Here is a 23,914-nt window from a genome sequence, read left to right as displayed (position 1 = left end):
TGCATGCACAGCGTCTGCCGTGTTAATAGGATGCTGGTGTCTTATATCAGCAAGTTAATTGGGTCCCTCGGTGCAGGGATATTTCCTGCTGCTGCATCCTCTTTCTAAAGCTATGCGTCTACTGCGGGTACTTTATTGCTGATGAAGATATTGTGATGCTGAGCTATCTGCCGTGCCTGGAGCCAGCGGAGGTTAAATCACAGATAAACCTTTGGGATGGCTTTCAGGCTTTGGGAGGATGTACATGGTGAGAGGGCTACCAGAGTCATTTTAATTACAGTGTGTTTATCGTGCTTATTGTAAACGCGGCAGGAGATGGCTGCTTCTCCAGAGCTGGAAAGCTGTGCGTCACCCCGCAACAGTGGATGGATCCCGGAGAGCTGTGGGGCATGAGGATGTGCTGGGAGAAATCTCAGACAGTTTGTTCTCAGCTGAGAATAAATTCTCTCCAGGTCCTGTGCTTCTTCCTCAACTTGTGTCAGACTTTAATGATTTTGTAACACAGTTTTGTAGGCTGATTCCTCCTCCTGAAAGCAAGCAGCCCTGTTGCTAGGAGAAGGGGGGAAAAAAAACCAAAACTCAGGAATACTAATCTTCAGCAGACCAACATTGTAGATAACATTGAGTCACTGCTGAAAGCCTCAAAGCAAAACAGATGTTCAGTTTCTAGTGACTAAGTATTAAACGTACCAGATGAGCAAAATTTCAACTAAAGTATTTAATTTGTGGTGGGTAACTGAGAGAAAACATGAGCAAACAAGGTGCAATGCAAAAATGGGCCTCTTTTAGAATTGCTTGCATGTTTTCATTAAAACTTTTTCCTTTTTTTTTTCCCCTTTTTTTAAATAGGTCTTTCCGGCTTGACTCATTCTCACTGTAATTGTAACCTTTAGTTCTGGGTGGGAAAGCAATTATTTTGCAAGGTATGAGACCAGTGGTAGGGTGAGTGGGCTTTTGTTGCTGCCTCTGTCATCTCACTCTTTGACAAGTCACTTCTCTAGGAGTGTCTTGTGTCTGTGAAGTTGGGGATAATTATTCTTGTTCTCAGAAATAAGAAACCTGGTCTTAATGGTGCATGTGCTTAGCCTTATTTTTGAATTCAGTAACGAGTAGAAAACTTTGAATCTGAACGCAGCTGTCATACAGCTGTTAGCCTTTCAGTAAGAGGTGATTTTTAAAGATCCATGTTCTGGGTTCCTTGGGCAGCCAACACTGGAAGCTCCTTGAGATGCTTCTGGTCTAGGTGTTAAGTTCCCATTCCTTTGACGGTTGGTCAGAAACCTGCAGCACTGTCTGGCTGTTGGAAGCACAAGTGCTGCCTCCCTCCTTGCCACTCCAACCTGAGCACCCGCACAGAGGAGTGCACGATTTATCGGTGGAACATAAAAGGGAAGGAATTGTGTCCTGCTCCTTCTTCTCAGCAGCACGTGCAGTGCAAGTGTTTCTGGATTTCTCAAGTCCGATGAATATCTAACACAAAACACATAAAAACTCCTGAGAAAGGGGACTATGGCCAGAACTTCCCTCCTAGGTAAGTCTGTGAATCGCTATGCTGTGTACTTTCTGGTGTAGTGACTTGCATATTTGGCTGCTGAGCATCGCAGCATCATCAAGGAAGGACAGAAAAGACCATGGGCTGACTACGCTGTTCTCCCTGCTATGTGGGAAGTGGATCTGAACTGCAGAGCCTAAGTGGGAGCTGAAGCCAGGGCTCCATCTTGCTGGTCTTGCAGGATTTAGCTTTTCTTGGCAAGTTTTGGATCGTTTCTATTAAGAAAAAAGGCTTTTTGGATCTCTTCTGAGGGTGCCTCCCTTTGTAGGCTTTCTCAGGAGCCTGTATGCTGAGCACTTAATCTTCCATCCCACTTAAGGGAAGAGGGGCAGACACCAAACCTTGTTGGCGCCATATTTCACCTAATTCTTGCATTTAATTGTTCTTGATTGGGCTTTCAAGAGAGTCTCTGCTACAATCAAGAAGCTAGAAATTAAAATAATTATTGTGGTGATGGAAGCAATCAAAGAGGCCATCAAGTTCCCGGTCTGTGTGCAGTGGAGGAAAGGAGCAGGCTGAGTTTGATCTGATCTCCTGGGACACGCTGGGCTCTAAGAGTTAATTTTGCGCCCAGCTTCTCTGTCCGTGAGTAATCCATTTGTGCTAGAAGTAAAGGGCAATTTCTTGCAGTGAGGACAGGCTTCACTCCTGGAGAAAATGATTTCTTGTTGTTCATCCAAACTAAACTCTTTGGTGATGAGCTTGCCTGTAGGATATCAGATTTCATAGTGACCTACAAGTATTTTTCTTTCTTGCATGTGCTGTTTCCCTGCAACTTCTGTCACTGCAGTAATCAGGCAGTATCCCTCAAAAAGACCAAGTAGATAAATGTGTCATGCTCCAGCTTTGAGACAAAACTGTAAGTACAGGTAGGAGATGGAGCAGCTTATCCTGGCAACCATTTCCAGGCACTTGATGGATGAGAAATTCATCAGGAGTGGTCAGCATGCGTTCACCAAGGGGAAGTCCTGCTTGACCAACACGAAAAACTTCTACGGTGAAGTGACTGGGCTGGTAGATGAGTGGGGAGCAGTGGATACTGTCTGCCTGGGTTTCAGTAAGGCCTTAGACCCTGTCTCCCATAAGATCCTCCTAGAGAAGCTGTTGGACTGGCTGAGTAGTGAGGTGGGTTGAAAACTGGATGAATGATTGGTCCCACAGGGTGGTGAACAGTGGCATGAAGTCTACTGGGAGGTCAGTAACTAGTGGTCTATCCCGGGGGTCAATACCAGCTCCAGTCCTGCTTAACCTCATTAATGATGTGGGTGATGGGGCAGAGTGCACCCCCAGCAAGTTTGCTGATGACGCCAAACTGGTGACTGATATTCCAGAGGGACCTCACCAGGCTGGGGAAATGGGCCAAGAGGAACCTCGTGGAGTTCCACAAGGAGGAGAGCAAAGTCCTGCCCCTGGGGAGGAACAACCCCAGGCACCAGTATGTGCTGGGGGCCACCCAGCTGGCAAGCAGCTTGGCAGGAAAGGCCCTGGGGGTCCTGGTGGGCACCGAGGTGACCCTGAGCCACCAACGTGCCCTTGGGGCAAAGAGGGCCAGTGGTGCCCTGGGCTGCCTTAGACAAAGCCTCGCCAGCGGGCCCAGGGAGGTGATCCTGCTGCTCTGCTGAGCACTGGTGAGGCCACGCCTGCAGGGCTGGGTCCATGCTGGGCTCCCCAGTACCAGAGAGACACGGGCAGGCTGGAGAGAGCCCAGTGAAGGGCTGTGAGGATGATGAAGGGACTGGAGCACCTCTGCTACGAGGAAAGGCTGAGGGAGCTGGGACTGTTCAGCCTGGAGAAGAGGAGGCTCAGGGGGGTCTCATCAATGTCTGTAAATGCCTGCAGGGAGGGGGCAGAGAGGACGGGGCCAGGCTCTTTCCAGTGGTGCCCAGTGACGGGACCAGAGGCAACAGGCACAAACTGAAGCACAGGAGGGTCCCCCTGAACATCAGGGAACACTTTTTGACCATGGGGGTGACCGAGCACTGTCACAGGTTGCCCAGGGAGGGTGTGGAGTCTCCATCCTTGGAGACAGAGATATTCAAAATCTGGCTGCTCAGGGACCTGGGCAGGCGGCTCTCTGCCACCCTGCTTGAGCAGGAGGGTTGGACAGATGAGCTCCAGAGGTCCCTTCCGACCTCAACCACTCTGTGATTCTGACACAGGGAGGTTGAGGTCTTCAGGAGATACAGAGATGGGCCGAGCCCTCTGTGGAGTATGGCTGTGTATAAATGCAGTTAGATTTTGAATCATATAGCAATATATGATCACATATGATCATTGTTTGCTGGGTGCAGTGCTGTCTGAATGTAAAATGGCTTAATAATTCTTCTCCTGCTGTTTTGGATTAATATGTATCTTTATGCTGTGTGTTTTCTTTCGCTTGCTTCCTCCCTTCACCTTTCCAGATGTCTTCTCAGAGCAAACTTCCGTGACTCTTATTGTTCTGCTTGCTTTCATTCTCCTTCTTGGGTAAATGTTTGGGTTTTTTTTTTTTTTTTTGTGTGTGTGGTTTCCTAGAGCTCTGCTAAATGTTCTTTCCCTGCTGCATTTTGAAGTATGAGTTGCAAAAGAAAGGGGAGGGAGTCCTAATTCAGGTGCATTTCTTCCTTTATCGGTTTTTCGTTTTAAAAGTGACAAAAGCCACAAATAAATAATGCTAATTTTTGCTACCATCTGTGAATGCAGGACCAAGCTGTTTCAGACTAGCAGTTATAGTGCTTTCTTTTTCTGTTAAGGGAGGGGGGGGAAGCTCTTTGCATTAGCAGCAATTACCTATCTCCCACAAATTGTAGTCTGCGCTCCCATCTACCACTAAAACCCAAACCAAACAAAGATTTGTGCAAAGACAGGAAGCGTTTTGGGTGTAATTGCCAGTACATCTTTGCTTTCATTTTTTGGTTTCACCCAAAAAGGCAGCTGAGCAGTGCTGTGGTTCACTTGGGTGGATTTATTATGAACTCTAGCTCTGCTCTAATTTGACATTTTTGGCAGCTCTGCAAGTTTTAAAACATCCTCTCCAAGAGTCTCCTGGCCACTCTAAGTGAAAATGTCCCATGGAGGGAAGGGAAGGGGCCAGTGTGTTGCAGCATGGGTGAGCTACGCCCTGACGACAGCCCTGCCTCCAGGCTTCTTTATTTTGGCCTTGAGCCTCCATTTTCATAATCCTACCCAGATCCCTTCACCTTCTGCTTGGGTTGGAGTTGGAGAACCCTCCAGTTTGACCAGATCAAACTGGGAAGCAGGTCTCTCCCGTTATCTGAGCCAAGAGGTTGTTGGTGGTGGAGTCAGTTGGCCTTGGCTATATGAGAAGTCCTCACCAGTACCAGGACCTGATTTTGGGGCTACTTTGAAGGCTGAAAAAGATCAAAACTTGAATATGGCCCAGAAAACTATAGAGCAGGTCTGGCTTCTGGAGCCTGTGTGTTGAATAGCTGGATGGTGCCACATACAACCCCACATCAGGGGTGGGGTGTCCCTGTGAAGTCCTCATGGCTTTTTCTGGTGTATTTATGTTTGTGTGAGTTTACCAAGCTATAACTGGACTGTTATTTTAGCATCAGGTTTTTAGGGAAGCTCATCACAGCAATGTGTAATAAAAACATGATTGCTTAGCTTTAACGTGTCAAAAAGACTCATTTAAAATCTCATATTGGAGATATGGGGATCTAGAAAATAAGTAAGACTTGCATGGGGAGGGAATATTGAGTAATGGACCCACAGCTCTAATTGAGGGTAAAGATATCTTCCATTTCAGATCTGAGGAAGTGGTTTATCTGCCTGAACAATTGTTATTCTCTCCCATGCACTGAATTGGTTGGTCTGGCAGAAGTCAGCACTTGCCTGGGTAGATGCATGTGAAAAATTCAGCAACTTGGCCATCCTGTGCATTGTGCAAGTTATGCGATATATCAACTGCTTAAGTATTGATCCTGTTTCCATCATTTTTTTTTTTTTTAATAAAGCTTCTTTCTAAAAAGCTCCAGCATTTCTGGTCTCAAGGTTTTCGTGAAGCATGCAGGTATTTCTCCCCTGTACCCCAGTCTGTAAGTAAATGATACTTCTCTCAACTTCCTCCACATGTTGTCTCCTCCTTCTGTGTCATATTCCTGTTAGAAATAACTGCTTTATTGAATCCTAGAGGCAGATGCCCCCTGCATTTCTGTATTATATAGAAGTTGAGGTCTGACAGGTTAATGTGTAGTCCTGACCTTCTGGGAGCAAGAAATTGAGGTGGAAGTAGGGAAAACATCTGTGTCCCTATAGCTAACCCCACCTTTCCCTGTATAGCCACCTCCACTTTCTTGTCTGAATATAGAACAGCCGTGTACATCTCCTCCTGTCCCGCAGGAGGCCAGGAAAGTAGCAGACAGACGTGCAAAGGATTATTATATTTGATCAGGCTTTGAAATGGGCTGTAGATAAAGCCCTTGATGTTTACTGGGCCATTAAACATTTATTAGCCTCTATCCCACTGTGTTGGTAGCACTGTAAATAACAGCTGTGATTAAAATGAAGAGCGGGGTCAGCAGTTGCCTTTTGCACCGCTGTTTGTAAATAGAGAAGCAGGTTGTGTAATTTTTAAGAGACTGGTTGGGTGAAGCATCAACCCCAATGCCTTGGAGAGAAGGGGCAGATGAGCTGGCAGACAGGAGTTCCTCTTTATCACAAGGAAATGCTGAAATCTTAGGAAGTGGGAGAATTTAAACAACAATGAAAAAAGATTAGAGCCTGAGTTAGGAGTTAATTTATCCCTGCCCTTCCTAACAAAAATACTTAATGCCCTCGGATCAGAATGGCTTTGGGATCTGGATTTAATTAGTTTGAAGAAGGGTTCATGTCTCTCCCCCCACACTGCCCCAAATAACTCCCCGGCTGCCTCCGTGCTCAGCTATGCCGGCCTCACTGAGTCTGTGGTTTTCACTTGTCGGCATTTCCATCCTCAGACTTTTATTTCCCTTTCACCCCCTCCCCAAGCTTTCACAGCGAGAGGAGAAGTGTCGCCGCAGGGCTGAGACTTGGCTCGTGGGGTCGGAGCTGCAGCACCTGGTCGGATGATAGGGGTTTTTGAAAGGAGGAATATGAAGGGATTAGTCTGTATTGCTGGGAGGCCACAGCCTGGTGATTCATGCCGCAGGCAATCCTTCTGAAGTCAATGAGATTGTAAAGCGTGTAAATCAGTATGGAATTCAGCATTTTCCTAGAAAAGCGGGGGATATTTGTTTTACTTGCATATAAATTACTTCTAATAAGACTCTATAGACATGACTGATCTCTCTAATCACACCATTGCTCCGTACAGTCACAAAGTTACTCTTGCTATCTTCTCATTTTAAATAATTGTTTAAAAAAAAAAAAATAAATCACATGCGTGGGAAATACCTGTGGTCGCTGCCAGGCTGCGAAGCGTTGCTGGGAATGACTTGGGCAGGAGCGTGTCCTCGTGCGCTTGGGAGCTGCGGTGTGAATGGAGAAAGGAGACGGTCTTGTTTTGACACTCTCTCATTTTGAGCCTTTGACGTATTCCTGTTCCACCATTTAGATGTTGTCAGGCTGAGGCATAATTAGAGGGAGCCTGTTTTGCTACAAAGCCGAATCGGGAATCCACATTGCCGCGAGCAAGCCTGGGTTATTTGTTGGTGAATGCAAAGCGGAGGAGTGGGCGTCCAAACTGCACCACGAGGGAGAAGATGCTCTGCTGCTTCTTCCCTGTGTCTGTAGAATATATCTTCTTTCCACAACAAGTTATAATAAATAAATTGCTCTTCCCATTCAGTGGCCAGCAGGTCAAGGGGGGGATTCTCCCCCTTCACTCTGCTCTCGTAAGACCCCCCCTGCAGTGCTGGGTCCAGCTCTGGGGCACCAACAGCAGAAGGACACGGACCTGCTGGAGCGGGGCCAGAGGAGGCCACGGAGATGCTGGGGGGGCTGGAGCCCCCCTGTGAGGACAGGCTGGGAGAGTTGGGGGGTTCAGCTGGAGGAGAGAAGGCTCCGGGGAGACCTTAGAGCGGCCCCCCAGGGCTGAAAGGGGCTGCGGGAAAGGGGGGAGGGACTCGTCATCAGGGGGAGGGATAGGACGAGGGGGAACGGGGTTAAACTGACAGAGGGGAGATTTAGATCAGATCTAAGGCAGAAATTGTTCCCTGTGAGGGGGGTGAGGCCCTGGCACAGGCTGCCCAGAGAAGCTGTGGCTGCCCCCTCCCTGGAAGGGTTCAAGGCCAGGTTGGACGGGGCTTGGGGCAACCTGGGCTGGTGGAAGGTGGCCCTGCCTGTGGTAGGACGTAGGACTGGATGATCTTTAAGGTCCCTTCCAACCCAAACCATTCTATGGTTCTGTGATTTATCGAATGCCAGTATAAAAGCTGTCATGGCAATACTTTCAGTTGTAGCAGGGATATGGGTTCTTTCAGTGGTGCTCTGCAGCCTGGCAGTGTCTGTCAGCTACACCAAGATGCTCGGGGGCAAAGCTGGGAGCTGCTGTTGGAGCTCCCAGGCTCATCGGTTGTGCTGCTGGCTTTGCTGCCTGGGTGCAGGTGGGTGGTTTGGGTGCTGTGCACAGCAGCTTACTCTATGAGAGAGGGGTTTTAAGAAAGCTTTATAACAAAGAGCATCAGCTTTTCACTTGCTCCATTTGAGAAGGATGTTGAATTTTGCCAAGGTGTTCTAACAGCATAGGTGCTTGTAGCTGTTTGAGACTTGCCTTACCATATAAAAATGCATCTTGCCTGTTTATGTGTTGTGCAGCATGTGGAAAGCATGAGGATCTTTGGTTGAAAATGAAATCTAAAACTGGAAGAAGTCCTATGGAAAGTAACTGAGAAACTGAATATATATATATATATATATATATAGCTGAATCTCAACAGGCTGGAGCGATGAGCTGAGGCTAACTTGGGGAGTTTCACTGAGGGCAAATGCCAGGGGCTGCCCTTGGGCCACAACAACCCCCAGCAGGGCTACAGGCCTGGGGAGGAGTGGCTGGAGAGCTGCCAGTCAGAGAGGGACCTGGGGGGTGATTGACAGCCGGCTGGACAGGAGCCAGCAGTGTGCCCAGGGGGCCAAGAAGGCCAAAGGCATCCTGGCTTGTGTCAGCACTGGCGTGGCCAGCAGGGACAGGGAAGGGATCTGAGCCCTGGGCTCGGCACTGGGGAGGCCGCCCCTCGGGGAGTGGGTTCAGTGTTGGGCCCCTCACCCCAAAAAGGCCATTGAATGACTCGAGCGTGGCCAGAGAAGGGCAACGGAGCTGGGGCAGGGTCTGGAGCACAGGTCTGCTGGGGAGCGGCTGGGGGAACTGGGGGGGTTCAGTCTGGAGCAGAGGAGGCTGAGGGGAGACCTCCTGGCCCTCTGCAACTCCCTGCCAGGAGGGGGCAGAGAGGGGGGATGAGTCTCTGGAGCCAAGGAGCCAGTGCCAGGCCCCGAGGGAATGGCCTCCAGCTGCCCAGGGCAGGGTCAGGCTGGCTCTGAGGAAGGATTTCTGTGCAGAAGGGGCTGTTGGGCGTTGGAATGGGCTGCCCAGGGCAGGGGGGAGTCCCCGGGATCCCTGGAGGGGTTGAAGAGTCGGGCTGAGCCAGCGCTGAGGGATCTGGGGGAGTTGGGAATGGTCAGGGGGAGGGTCATGGTTGGGCTGGAGGAGCTGCAAGGGCTTTTCCAACCCAGATGATTCTGTTAATATGTGAATAATTGAGAAAATTAGCAGGTCCCATTAAGCTGGTTGCCAAGGAACTAATTTACTGCTTGTGTCTCCCCCAACTTGAAGAAATAGCTGTTGTTTTCCTCTCCTGCTTACTAACATACCCACAGCTCCAGAAGAGCCTCCTCTCTGCTCCTGTAGACAGTCTAGCTGATACATGCCTAATTCCACCTTGGAGCCGTTTTTGTGAGCGGAGCGTAGCTTTGAAAGCACCTTCCCCTCTGTTAGGCCTCCAGAAGGGTTTGTGCAATTCATAGGTTTGTCCCCCTTTTCCCATGGTGCTAGCTGGCCTAACAAGTTCCCTGCTCCTGCCCACAAACGTTGCCTTCTCTAGAAAGGAGAAAATAAGGTTATTTTTAAGGCAGCAGTCTAGATTTGGGTGTAAAATCTGGCACAAATTGAGTTCTTTCCAGCTTCAGGCAAAGTGACGCATGTTCCTTGTCCTCTCTGCAAAACAGAACGGTTTAAAACCAATTTTTTTGTTGTTGTTCATTAGGCTCGTGCTGTATTAGCAGACTGTGTAGCCTTGGCTTACTCCCTAAATGGCCTGAGCCATGATCTTCAGTTGTCCTCTTGACCGTCTCCATGCCTTCCCCAGGCTGGTGTACCTCCAGCTGTGTTTGTAAAGCTTTGATAAACTTATTTTATGTGGAGACTACGTTAGTGGCTGGGTCAGTCTCAGTTACATGGCACAGTCCCAGTCATCCACAACAAAATTCGAGCAGTTGGGGAAGTAAAAAGATTGTTTGCTTAATACGTCTGATCCGTGTGAAACAACTCACTCGTCTTGGCACAAGCCATTAACTGGGTGTTTCTCTCTTACAGGGCGCATCGAGAATAATCATCAGTCTTAATAAGGATTGATTGTGTACTACCCATCGTCGTCCCGGTTTGATATTAATCGGAAAGAGCTTTTTAACCGTCGCATTGGGGAGGTGAAAAGGTGGATGAGCGTCCCTTTTAAGGTATAGTGGAAACATTGATGAGATATTTGGGGTATGAGACTGGTACTGCTGTAGCCTGCGCAGGAGAACAGCACCTCTGAAGGTTTCATATAAAAATTCTTTGAACTCTTTGCAAAGCTCCGAAGGGAGATGCTGAGTGTACAGCTTTCTCATGGGTTCACATCTCTCAGTCTTACAACACCTACGTGGTGAAACCTGCGCTTCGTTGTTCGCCTGTTTGATCTTAATGAGCGTGGTCTTTGTAGACTGGGGGGGTTGCCTTTGTTTTGATGGAAACCTTCATGAATCTGGTATTTTCTCTCTGTTTACTTGAAAGACGCTTTCATTTTTGAAACTTCTGGTTTGTGTTGCAAGGCATGCAGAGTTTGAGTATCAGTATTAGCACTATTTTGAAGAGGGTTTTTCTTAAGGCTTTTTTTTTCTTGGTTATACAAACCAGTGTAAGACTGAAATATTCTGACCTCTGCTCTTACCTTGGCACAGATGGACACATAATTCTGGCGTGAGTAATTTATTAAGGAAAGGGAAAGAAAAAAATCTTTTTTTTTTTTTTTTTGAGGAAAGGAAGGTCATGAAGTAAGAAGGAACGTTACTCAGGACATTAGTGAATTAAAATCCAGCAGGGAGTTTGTGGGCAGTTGTTCTGATAGAAGTTTTTCCCATGGTCTGACTTGAGGAAAAGATTGAGGAATGCTTTTTAAAAAAATAAAAATCTCACTGTAAGATTTCCTGTTCAATATTTCAGAGGATTCATTCCAACCAAAATGGATTTGATGCTAGGGTGGTGTTGCTAGAGTAGCAAATTGAGATGGGCATGTGAAACCTGGTGATTTTTATAAGCAAGGTCTTTTTTTAAAGCCTTTCTTGTTGCTGTGGCTTTCACAGGTTCACCCTGTCTGGAGATGAAGTTTGTATATGTGGTTTGATATTTCCTTAATGCTTTCACGTAGGGTCCTGCTGACACTGCGTGCTTCACAAACTTGACCAATTTATGGTTTCATATAAAAATTCTTTGAACTCTTTGCAAACCTGGTGTGATGCCTCTGTGCCAAACTGAAGTCAATCGTAACTTTTGTGGATGACTAAATGCTTCCCTTTGTATTTGTGTGATACTTAGAAATGACTTTCAGACCTGTTAGTGTACGTGTGTGTATGTATGTACTTAACTGAATTTCATGTTGTGTTTTGCTACGTGTATTTTTTAGTCTGCTTGACTTACTTTTTGATTTGGGTTAAACTCCTTTTGAGGTCAACAGCTGAATTAACGCCACTGAGTTACTGAGAAGTGGCCAACTGTACAAGAGGGGCTATGTCTTTGGTGCTTGCTTTCTCCAGAGCTGATCCAGCAAAAGATCAAAAAGATTAAGTTCAATGAGACTGAAGTCACCAAAGAAATTTGCCTGTGATGCAGACCGTAAATGTTAATAGCCTAAACTCTGCTTATTATTCAGTTCTTGCTTGCATAAGAAGAGCCTTTTTATAGAAGTAAGAGACTGATGAGTATGTTTCAATATCTGCCAGAATAACACAGATCCTATCGTAATCCAGCGAATATGTAGGACAGAGATGCTGCCTGCACTCAGGTAGTAGCTTTCTCAAAAGAGCCTTGGTCTGGATGTTCCTGTCAAGGCTTCTTGGCTGTTTGAGCTTGGAAGCTGGCAATTCAGTGGCCAGCTGGAATCCTAAAGCTGCTCGGATCTGCAGGATGCACCTGAAATCACGTGGAGTGGCCATGGGCTGGTGCTTCGCTGTGGCCAGTGCTGGCTGATGTGACTGGCCGGCGTAAACGGTCTCAATGTAACTGTGCGTGAGAGTGGTTTGTCCTGCATGATTAAGCCAGATGTGGATGTGAAATAGTCCAACAGCACTGGTCCAATCCTGTTGGAATAAGACAGCAAGGTCCACAGCTAAGGCCACGGGACTTGCTCGGCTGTTTCAGGTGGCGTGTGCTGCTAGGCAAGAGGCAGAGCTGGATGCTGGGGTGTGGGAGGTATCCATCCCTCTGTAAGTCTCTTGGCTCTTGTGGGCTGCTGGAAAGGTGTTTTGGGCTGAATGGTTTTTTCTCTCTAAAACTGGGGTTGTGAAATAGCCAACGTTAGCTGGAAGGGCCTGAGCACCCTTTTGTGCTTTTATGGGTTGCTTTTTAAAGTGTTTCATAATATATCACTTACTGATTCATGTGATGGGTCCAAAGCATTCAGATTTGGATTATGTATGAGGAAACTAATGCATGAAGTCTATACAAAGCTGTCCACTCAGATGTATCACTAGATTTCTGGGCTTTGTTTTCACTGGTCACATTCACTTGTCAGAAGTCACTGTCCTCTTTTTGTCAGCCATTTCAGCAGTGTCACACATTTATTCCAGCTCAGACTTAGCAGGGGGTATAATGCTGCCAGACCAGGGAGCTTGCATTTGCAAAAGGCGGGTAAGAAGAGTTCAGAGTTTAGATCTGAAGTCTCAATTACATCCTGAAAGGTTCTGCCGTGTAATTGGAAACCTTGGGATCCCAGACATTGTAGGCGCTCCCAGCTCTGGTGGCACCTCTGAGTAGAGGTCACAGAATCCCAGAATCATCTGGGTTGGAAAGGACCTTGCAGCTCCTCCAGCCCAACCATGACCCTCCCCCTGACCGTTCCCAACTCCCCCAGATCCCTCAGCGCTGGCTCAGCCCGACTTTTCAACCCCTCCAGGGATCCCGGGGACTCCCCCCTGCCCTGGGCAGCCCATTCCAACGCCCAACAGCCCCTTCTGCACAGAAATCCTTCCTCAGAGCCAGCCTGGCCCTGCCCTGGGCAGCTTGAGGCCATTCCCTCGGGGCCTGGCGCTGGCTCCTTGGCTCCAGAGACTCATCCCCCCTCTCTGCCCCCTCCTGGCAGGGAGTTGCAGAGGGCCAGGAGGTCTCCCCTCAGCCTCCTCTGCTCCAGACTGAACCCCCCCAGTTCCCCCAGCCGCTCCCCAGCAGACCTGTGCTCCAGACCCTGCCCCAGCTCCGTTGCCCTTCTCTGGCCACGCTCGAGTCATTCAATGGCCTTTTTGGGGTGAGGGGCCCAAAACTGAACCCACTCCCCGAGGGGCGGCCTCCCCAGTGCCGAGCCCAGGGCTCAGATCCCTTCCCTGTCCCTGCTGGCCACGCCAGTGCTGACACAAGCCAGGATGCCATTGGCCTCCTTGGCCCCCTGGGCACACTGCTGGCTCCTGTTCAGCCAGCTATCAACCAGCCCCCCCAGGTCCCTCTCTGACTGGCATCAAATCAAAAGTGCCTGAACTGAAAATGCTGTGTTACTACAGGAGGAGAGGGAGGGTGACAGGCAGAAACAGACCCACTGGCAAACACTTGCCACCTCTCCTAAAGAGCAAAAGTGGGAGTCATGGAACCATAGACTCATTTGGGTTGGAAAGGTCCTTTAAAGATCATCTCGTCCAACCTACCTGCAGTGATCAGGGACATCTTCAACTAGATCAGGTTGCTCAGAGCTCCGTCCTGCCTGACCTTGAATTCTGCCTTTCCTAGCCAGTGGTGACTGCACTGGCTCATAACTACCTGCTCTGCCAGGGCTTCGCTGTCTGTCCCAGCTTACCCCCCTGGAGAGGAGAGTTTCACCCAGGCACAGTTGGGTTAGCCCATGTTTTTCCACCACAAGTTTCATGATCCCAACAGGTTTACAGGAAGGTTAGGGGGGAAAGTGTTCCCGATTACATGAAAAACTTGCAACAAGAGCAAGGGCATGCTTGTCTTCTCCCCAAGCCTTAGGCCACCACCTTAGGCTTGTGTAAACAGTTGTGTTTAGAGAAATCGAGGGCCTTGTTTGAAAATGCCGTGCTGTTTCAGTGTTATGCTAGCAGTAAAGGATGTGGCATGGGGGCGGCTTCGGAGGAATTTCAGCTTTCAAAACCTGCAGAGAAGCCGTCGGCGCGTAGCGGCTCCGCTCCCAGCAGCGGGTCAGAAGCTGCGTTTTTGGGATTACTGCCAAGAGACGTTTCTTGGAAACTCTTCCACGTGCAGTGTGAACAGCAGGACGGGAGGTCTTGATTTGAACTCGAGATGATAAAACCGCTGAGGTTTTGGCAGGGATGTGTGGTTGGATGCCTTGTTCTTGGCCTTTCGCATTTGAGCGTTATAGGTGAACCCCTGCCTGGGCTGGCTCAGAAACTTCCATCTGACTTCGTAACAAGCTGAATTTTCCACTGAACAGGGATGTTTTTTGAGAGTGAAACAACTCTCTGTTTTTTTGATGGATTTCTCCAACCCATTGACTACATCCAGTCTGTTTTTCTCAACCAAACTAGTGCTGAACCTGTGCTGCAGGGTCATTAATTTTTCTTAAAGCTGATATCTGTCTTCCATATTTGCCCTCCCTGACATTTAGTCTTGCTGCTCGCGTTACCTCTTGGCTCTTAAGAGAGAATGGTAGTGTAGGTCACCTGTCTATGACTCACCAAGACCCTCAATTGACTAAAAACTTTTTTTTTTTTTTTTTTTCTGGTAAATCTGATTTTGGGCAGAAGAGGGGAGGAGGGAATAGGTATGTGATCTGTGACTAGATCCAGCACCGATTTCTTCAGTAGGAATCCATAAACACCACTGCATTGGAAATAACACTGACCATTATTATTTGACTCTAAGTTCCCCCAAAATAGTCTCAGTTCCCTATCACGTAGAGGTTTAGAGGCTCACAATGTACAGCAAGACACGGAGGGAAGTGGGGGAACTCGCTTGCTGCGGTTCCTGGAAAGCAACTTAACATGCTTCACATCTTGAGGTGTATGTTCACACAGACAGCAGCAATGTTTGGAGATTTGATTTTGGCTGCCCCAGCTGCTGCCAGGGAATTTCAGAAGGATAAAGGAAAATGGATGAAACTGTGGATTTACCCTGGAGTATCAATTAATCTTTAGCCTGGGTCAGACTTTCCTCTGGTCTTTTTTCTGTAGATGTTCTCCATTGCTTTCTCTGAATCCCGTCCTTCTGTTTTCCAGGAAACTTTAAAATTTATGTAGAGAAGGAAGGAAAATCTCTTCCTTACTGCAAGGTCCAGGTCAGCATCTTTTTTTTTTTTTGAAATCCCCGTGAGAGCCATTTGTCAGAAAGCAGAGAGCTGAGCCTAGCAGAGCCAAGCTGAGCTTGAATGTTCCCTTGGTTTGAGCTCATCCGTATCAGTAAGGTACAGTAGGAGCAGAAATCTTTTTATAGATGACTGTACAGGATAAGAAGGAGAATTTCACAAAGGTTAAGCTTCCTCCCTAAGTTTTGTTCTCTGAGGAGGCCCTGAGAAAAGCAGATACACTGGGAAGTTGGTAACTCCAGACAAGTACATGCACGCACGGGTGTGCATACTCACATGTACGTACATGGAGTGCTTTCCCAAATAGCCTAGAACCTGAGAAAATTGAGATAAAATCAAAAGACAATTGAAGTTAATTATGTTTTCAAGGCAACTGGAGATTGGTTGAAATCTTGTGGGATTTTTGAGGCCTCCCAGTGCAATTTCATGCAGAGTGTGTTGGGGGGAAGGTTTGGTTGCTGTGCTCATTAGTGTCTCAGTTGTGACTGTCACCTATTGCTGGTGTTGGATGATGATGGCTTTTGGGTTATAGATGGCACCGATGTCACCACTGAAACACAATTTTCTTCTCATTGCAAATTCTTTGACACTTGGCTGCATGGTGTAGATATCCTTTGATGGTGAAGGAAGCCTACCCTTGCTCTTTAAACTGCACAGCACAAGTTTGGATTCAATATAAGTTTTGGGTTTAGATAAAAAACAACAAAAAGAGCATTTTGTCGTGTGGCTGAACTTTGTTGTCCTTCTTCCACCCCCGTACTTTCCCCTTTCTTTTCATCCTCACTAAAATCTGGCCTTAATTTTTTTGTTTTGGGCAATGGTGAGGTTGCTAGCCTGACTTTGAACTTAATGAACTTTTCCAAAGAGCCTTCAGAAAAAGTCATGTTCCAAGAAGTCTTAGATATCTCTTTCATTTATAGAGGAGTTGGGGTGTGACTGAACTCTTACAAATGCCAGATGTTGGGCACTTGGGGGTTTACAGGTGAGCTGGTGTGGAGTAACAGAATAGGAAATCCATCATGATGGTTAAATGTCTTGCTTCCTTTGATGTGAGCTTGAGAAGCAAAAGGAAGAGCCTTTCTTTAACTGTAGAAATAACAAAGTCTTTAGGGATCTTGGACAAAATTCACCAAATACACAAAACTCTATGGAACAGTATTTCTTGCTGTGCTGTTCTGCATCTCTGCGTATTTAGGCCAAGAAGTGCTCCACTAACTTTAGAATTTTGTCTCACCTAACCTTTGGGTCTACAAACATGTTGTAACAAAGTACCGTCAAACCCGTTATTACATGAAATTGCATTTCGCGTTTTTCCGCGTGTTCATGGGAGTAATTGTTCAGAATTGTGCTTCACTAATGGAAGCAAGTGGTATTATTAAAAAGTAACACATCCTTGGTTTTATTCCCTTAAGATGGAAGACCTTTCTTCAAAGAATCACAAATAAAACAAGATAATGCCTCATAGCGGGTATTAAGGAAAAAAATAATAAAAAAACCAAGTCTTTAGAATGGTCTTTCCCTCTGACATCTTCATTCAGGTTCTGCAATCAGTAATTCAAAGGTTTTGTGGAAAAGAGAGGCAAGATGCAGGAGTTAATATGACTTCCCCAAGGGTGAGAGCTTCTAGAGCTGGGACCCGAACATTAATCTCTTTAATTCCAGCTCAACGCTTTGGTATGAGATCATTATTCTGTTTGATCAATCTGCACAACGCCTCTAAAGCCTCTAAAACCATAACGCTACATATGCACTGAGGAATCCTACTGCAAGTCCTCTGTTTGAGTACCTGGGAGCCTTTTGCTATCCCTGACACCTTTTTGCTTCAACTTTGAATAAAAGAAAGTATTCCCTAGCCTTGGTTGATCTTACTCTGATCTGATCATCAGGGCTGTTGTATTGCTAGTGTTCACTGGGGAACACTGTTATCAAGAGACAAAGAGTTCTTTGTGCACAAATTACCTAAAATGCTAATATTTGATAGGCACAGGTAGAACTGTAGCGATGACGGTGTCATTCATAGTTTTCATATAACAGTAAGTAAAATGTTGTGTTCTTAATCTTAATTTCCTAAAGGTAGGCGAGCAGTAACAGGACGCAGTCTGCATTTGTCAGCCCCTCCATCCCAAGTAATTTTTTGAACCGCTGAGCAATTTCAGCCATGCTTGAGAAACTTTAAATCTTGCAAGTTCTGTGAAAACTGAGTAGCAGGGAGCCAAAGTGGGGAGATCACAAGGCTTCCTAGGCTTGACGGAAAGTCTGCAGCGTAGATTTCCTTCTTAGGTAATCCACGTTTGATTTGTAGGATGATGCCAACTCCTCGGTTGAGGTCATGGTATTACCAAAGCCTCACGTGTGATACTGGCCAGTTGTTTGACCCTTCTGCCGCATTAACGCCTATTGTCCGCACGGATGACTTCATCTCTGTTCGCTCGGAGGCACGCGCTGCCTTTTTTACAGGCATTAGCAGATTTACCAGCAGCACCTCGCACATCTAAAACGCTTTGTAAATGCCATCAGCACCCCATGCCTGGAGACCTGGGAGTATCTAATGCATCACGGTGCAAACTGTGAAATTGAAGATTCAGCCCCACTTTAATGCTTTAGCGCTGTAAGCGGCAGAACTAATGCAACTCAGCATACTAATGAGGGAATATTAATCGTTAAGTGCCGAGGGCATTCAGCTTAAAACCTTTCTTGGGAGGCTGCTCTTCCTCTTGGGCTGAGCCTTGCGAGGTCCTCGGCAAACCACCGGCATCACACCTAGAGCACAACTGCCAGTGGCAGGAGAAAAAGCCCGACTTGATGACTTTGAGGGAAATGGCCCAGAAAAATGAAACCCTCTATATAATTTATAAAAGACCTTAAATAAGGGAGGAGGAGGGATTGATGTGGAAATGATTGTTTTTCATGGGGAGAACGTGAAGATGGAAATGAGAAGAGACTTAAACTGGCAGGTTACCACGGGGATGAAAGTGAGATGCTAACAGCTTGCGGTATTGCTCAGGGGCATCAAAAACGTTGGTATTTTCCTTTTGGAGAACCCCTTCTCCAGCACTGTCTAATTGGATCACTCTCATCTGTTAGTTTTAATTGGAAAATATCGATATGAATGAAAGTGCCACTTTTAACCTTCTCTACACTTGGTAGAAAAGCATTTAGAGCTAAAAGCTGGTGTTGGTGTTACCTGGAAATACTGAATGGAGAAGGCTTCACTGAGGTGAAAGACCATTTTATAAAGACAGGACTTCAAAAACCATCGGGTTTGTAGGGTGCTACGGCATTAGGGTCTCAGTGGAAGGGCCATATCATGCTCCTCAGATTTGTAATCTGAGCAGTTTAAATTCTCTGTCTAGAAAGAGGTGGGGGAATACTTGAGAGAATTTTGCTTGCAGGGATGGCTTCCACCAGGAGGGCAAAATGCTGTGGACAGAGAACTCGTCCAAGAGGGTGTGGTGGTTTCTGTGAATCTGAGTAATTTCACTCCAGCCCCTGGAAGTTGTCCAGGTTCAAAATGGCAAACCTCTGAATTACGTGTGATGTAATAGCCCAATTACTTAAAAGCAAAATGTCCTCCTGAATAGGTGTCCTCTTGACTTGGATGAAGAGCCTCTAAGAGCAAAGATGGTTTTAGTTTAGATATCCTCAGCTGTGAAACGTGCATCAAAAATCCCAAACACGCAAATTCTGGCCTAATTGCTTGACATGTTCACATCTAGCATTTATATCCCTGGGATGATCTTGATTTGTTTTCACTGAGAACATGAAATTCCTGCTGAACTGCACGGTGCAGAACTCGGAGCAGCGTGTTGACACAGTGTTGATGGGGAACCCGAAGAGTTTTAAGAGCCTGATGGGAAATTACATCAAACAAGGGCTGTTGGCAACCAACTTCCAAATCTAAATCCTCCATGGGCACAACACACTGCAATTATAGCAGCTTTCCCAGGTCAGGAAACAAATGCTGTGACTGCTGTATTCCTGTGTATGATATTTATGACACACAATGTTATCTTTGTAATTGTTACGTATGCTTTTATGTAGTGCAATTAGGGTGGGGCTAAGGTTAATGGTAATGTTAATCGTTTTCATGTTCTTAATTTAGACTTTGCTGTCGTTCAGAAGGGAGTGAGTAACAAAAATTATTCATGCTATTGTACTGCTGTCACATCTGTGGCGTAGGGAGATGGCTACAGCACAGCCTAAATCAGCCAAGATCACCCCAAGTCTTGGATTTACCAACTGAAAAGCTCATTCACTTAAACTTTGGTGTTTTCTCCTGCTTATACCATGTTGGAAAGTCCTGAGGGTCTTAATGGATGGACGTGCTCTGAAACCAAACCCTGTGTTTGGAGAGGTACCTGCCTGTAGAGATTTCCACCCAGCCGGACTTCAGCCGAGGGAGAGAAACGGTTTACAAAGTACTTGTTCAGACAAACTCACCTCTGACATAATGACTTTGATTCCCCCTAAATTTCTCATTTTCTGAAATGTATTCTTGGAAATGCAGTAGAAACTAGTGCAAAATCCATGAGGATGTGATTCTAGGGGTTTTTTTCTTCCCCACTGTAAGTTGGGATGCGTCTGGCTGCATGTTTTACACAAATGACCAAACTCAAAATATCAAAAAATGACAAAAATTTTAAAAACCAAACCACTGCAACACCCAAACTCCCTCAACTTCTTTTGTTTGGTGACCACTCCTAAAATACTTTTGCTCGCCAAAGTTAAGGAAGTAGACACTCCATGCATTCTGAGTATTGTTTGAGGGGTACAGCTCAATGAAAAATCAAAAAAAAAAATACAGATTTGCTGGTTTGTTTTTTTTTTTTTTAATTCTGCAGTGTCTAGTGAGAGTAGCAGAAGGTGAGGGGAATTACTGCTGTCTCCAGGATCAGCTCCTGCCACTGCTGGTGGATCTCATGCTGCTGTAGACTTTATCAGAGGGGAAGTTAAAATTCTGGGGTCATCAGCTTCCTAACAGCTTCAAATGCTTCTTTTTCTAGCAAAATTTAAAGTTAAAAAGATACTAAGTGCCAGTTTCTTTTTCTAGAAACTGAAACATCGCAGCCATCTTCGAGTAGTTACAGAAGACACACACGCAACCATTTTGCCAAGGATCAAACTTCTTTTTTCGTACGATGTGCTCAGTTCACAAATAAAAAGCTTGTTTGCTAAAGCCAATTTGCTTTTGCTGCAAGCAGACCGAAGAGTCTGTGCTCAGGAAGCACCAGAGGACTGGCTTAAAAAAACTTCTGAGAGTGTTCTTCGTGTTGTACTTCCTCAGTTCAGGACTCCAAGTCTTTCACAAAACTGAGAAGCATCCCATGGGGCTGCAGCCATCCTGGGGTGGTGGATTGAATGACTTAAGTATCTTTTTTTGGTCTGATTTCTGACTGTAGCTTTAATTTATTGCCTCCTCTGTAAACCACAGATATGTTTGTTATTTGCAATTACATGGTAAAAAAAAAAAAAAGAAAAAGAGCTTTATTTGGATTTTTAAGTCATTCTTTCTCTTTGCCTTGGTGTTTGTTGCAATGAAATGCTTTTATGAGGCTTGTGGAGAAAGCTGGGTTGAAAGAGCTTCTCGCCAGGACACGTGACAGGCAGCAGTGGTGCAAGCCCAAGGAACGATAAGAACGAAGGTTTTATGCCTTCATTGAGACTGGTTAGTACAACATTCATCCAAGTCAATTTTGCACATTGAATATTTGAAAATCAGAGTTCCTTTTTTTTTTTTTTTTTTTTTTTTATTAACCCTAGAAACCCTCCTGTGTTAAATTTAAGCTACCTAAAATGTCCCCATGATGGGCACTTCATGGTCTGATGACAGTCACCATATGCACATCCTTCAGTTCAGCAGCTGGCCTGCTGGTTTGTCACTTAACTTCAAAAGCTTTACACTGAAATTTTCCTGCATGTTTAACAGTTTCTCTGTTTTACTTAACTGAATCTGATAGATTAAATTTTCGTTTTCGGAGTGAGGAAAAGCTTGTGGCCTAGATGCAATGATTAGTGATACAATACTTTCAAGAAATTTAGCAAGTGGTCTTTCATGTTGGTTTCTAATCTGTCAATCTCTTATAAAAACAGAAAGCTGTGTATTACTTCAGAGGTTTCCTTAAGTGCATGAAATGGGTGTAAAAAGTTAGTCAATGCCTAAAGAAGATGCAATGTGTTATTTAATCAAAAAGCTTTGTTCACTTTTGTCCAGAGGAGGCCACGAAGATGCTCGGGGAGCTGGAGCCCCCCCTGTGAGGACAGGCTGAGAGAGTTGGGGGGTTCAGCTGGAGAAGAGAAGGCTCCAGGGAGACCTTAGGGCGGCTTCCCAGGACTTTTAGGGGGCTTATAAGAAAGATGGAGAAAGGCTTTTTACCAGGGCCTGTAGTAGCAAGACAAGGGCTAAGGGTTTTAAAATGAAAGGTTGGACATAAGGAAGATATTTTTTACGATAAGGGTGGTGGGGCTCTGGCACAGGCTGCCCAGAGAAGCTGTGGCTGCCCCCTCCCTGGAAGGGTTCAAGGCCAGGTTGGACGGGGCTTTGGGCAACCTGGGCTGGTGGAAGGTGTCCATGAAATGGCAGGGGTGTTGGGATTGGGTCATCTTTAAGGTCCTTTCCCACCCAAACCAGTCTGTGATTCTTGTCCAATTCTGTTCTCAAGATCATAGTTTTCAACTGCACCTTCCAAGCGGTGCTGACTTCAGGAAGATCTGCTGTCTGAATTTCAGACTGTGGTGGAAAAGACATCTCATCCACGGCGTGGTGAAGTCATAGGATCAGCTCATGTAGCAACTAGACATGAGAAATTGTCCAAAACTTAGATTGTTCATGAATATTTTACTAAATTTAAAAAATATAGCCCAGTGATTGCTTCCCTATAATTACTTTCTGGCTCCATGAAAATAACATATGCCAACATAAACCCCAGTGGCAATGGCAGAAGGATTGAGTGGAGAAAATTAAGTTATCTCTTCATCAGTAGTACATCAGCTTAATAATAATATTTTGATTAGGAAAAGCATTGCCTTGTGCCCCCAAAGAGGCACAGGCTTCCTTGTGCTTTCTGTGTCATCTAGAGTTGTTTGAGGAGGCTTGAATACTGTGTGGCTTAAAAATACCAAAACACTAAGACTTAGTGAGGAATGGATCATCTTTGAAAAACTGTCATCTGCTTTAAATCTTTTTTTATTTCTCCAGCCCTAGTGCCTGGCAGGAAACTGGGAGCTCTTCACTGTTAAGTGATATGGCTGCCTCTGGCTTGCTCTGGCCGCCTTTCATGAAGGAGAGGACAACTTGTGCGCAGGGTCAAATGAATCAAAAGGCCCTTGAGTTAAGTGGTTATCGCTTGGGGCTGCAGCCCTGGCTGCTGCTCTTTCTGTTGATCCTGGGCATGGAGATGTAGCTTCAGTTACAGAATCACAGGCTGGTTTGGGTTGGAAGGGACCTTAAAGATCACCCAGTCCCACCCCCCTGCCCCGGGCAGGGCCACCTTCCACTAGCCCAGGTTGCCCAAAGCCCCGTCCAACCTGGCCTTGAACCCTTCCAGGGAGGGGGCAGCCACAGCTTCTCTGGGCAGCCTGTGCCAGGGCCTCACCCCCCTCACAGGGAACAATTTCTGCCTTAGATCTGATCTAAAACTCCCCTCTGTCAGTTTAAACTCATTCCCCCTTGTCCTACCCCTACCTCCCTGCTGATGAGTCCCTCCCCCCGTTCCCGCAGCCCCTTTCAGCCCTGGGGGGCCGCTCTAAGGTCTCCCCGGAGCCTTCTCTTCTCCAGCTGAACCCCCCAACTCTCCCAGCCTGTCCTCACAGGGGGGCTCCAGCCCCTCGAGCATCTCCGTGGCCTCCTCTGTCCCCGCTCCAGCAGGTCCGTGTCCTTCTGCTGTTGGTGCCCCCGAGCTGGACCCAGCCCTGCAGTGGGGTCTCCCAGAGCGGAGCAGAGCGGGAGAATCCCCCCCCTCACCCTGCTGCCCACACTTCTCATTAGTCATCCCAGCCATCGCTGTGCGCCCTCAGTCCCATCTTCACCCCAGGTGGGAACTCTGCTCAAAACTGCATGTGGTGGAAAATAGAGGAAAGCAGTTTCCCCCCTGGGACATGGCTGGATGGAAACATTCAGGGACAGCCTGATTGGGGTCTTCAGACCATCTCAGTGAGGATGAGGACAGACCCTCCACCCTGCTGCCCCCACACCTGCCTTCAGGGTTGCCTCTCACCCATGCTCTTGTATCACTTTGAGTGCAGCTTCACCCAGGCCTTCAGACAGCAAGGGCCCCGTGGAAATAATTCCATCTCTGTAGGGGGAAGACTAATCATTTCTCCAAGAATGCCATTGTTTCAGCTTCTAGGCACAACCCTACAATTCTTGGTTTTAATGACCTCAGCCCAGGCTGCCTTCCACCACACTACTGTTAAATGAGGAGTAAAGCCACTGCACCAGAGGAGATGTGCAGTGTGCAATCGGTGGTGGGTGGGAGCTGTGGGGTGCACGTCCTTGGTACCTCTCAACCCTTCCCTGCCCGCACTCTGCACACTCCGTGCCTGCTGCAGAGAGCTGCTTTCAGGTGTTGAAAGCCTTCTTCCTCATCTCCATCCCCTGGCTCAGGAGGCAGTGGTACCTAAGGGGCACACCACAGCAGATTGTAGCACC

General features: G+C 46.7%; 1 protein-coding gene across 3 annotated transcripts in view; it reads left to right on the top strand.

Moving 5' to 3' along the window:
- The window catches only part of PTPRA (protein tyrosine phosphatase receptor type A), a 133,565-nt gene that overhangs the window by 19,428 nt on the left and 90,223 nt on the right, over positions 1–23,914 (top strand). For 2 of the 3 annotated variants that reach the window (XM_074904275.1, XM_074904276.1), the window contains exon 2: positions 10,062–10,201. The exons of the other annotated variant lie outside the window; for it this stretch is intronic. In XM_074904275.1, the coding sequence (XP_074760376.1) occupies positions 10,184–10,201 (18 nt within the window). In that variant the 5' untranslated portion in view covers positions 10,062–10,183. The remainder of the gene's footprint in view (positions 1–10,061; positions 10,202–23,914) is intronic. 3 annotated transcript variants of the gene reach the window in all.

The sequence above is a fragment of the Athene noctua genome, chromosome 4 (assembly GCF_965140245.1).
Source record: "Athene noctua chromosome 4, bAthNoc1.hap1.1, whole genome shotgun sequence".
Classification (NCBI taxonomy): domain Eukaryota; kingdom Metazoa; phylum Chordata; class Aves; order Strigiformes; family Strigidae; genus Athene; species Athene noctua.
This window is presented reverse-complemented; position numbering and strand designations above follow the sequence as displayed.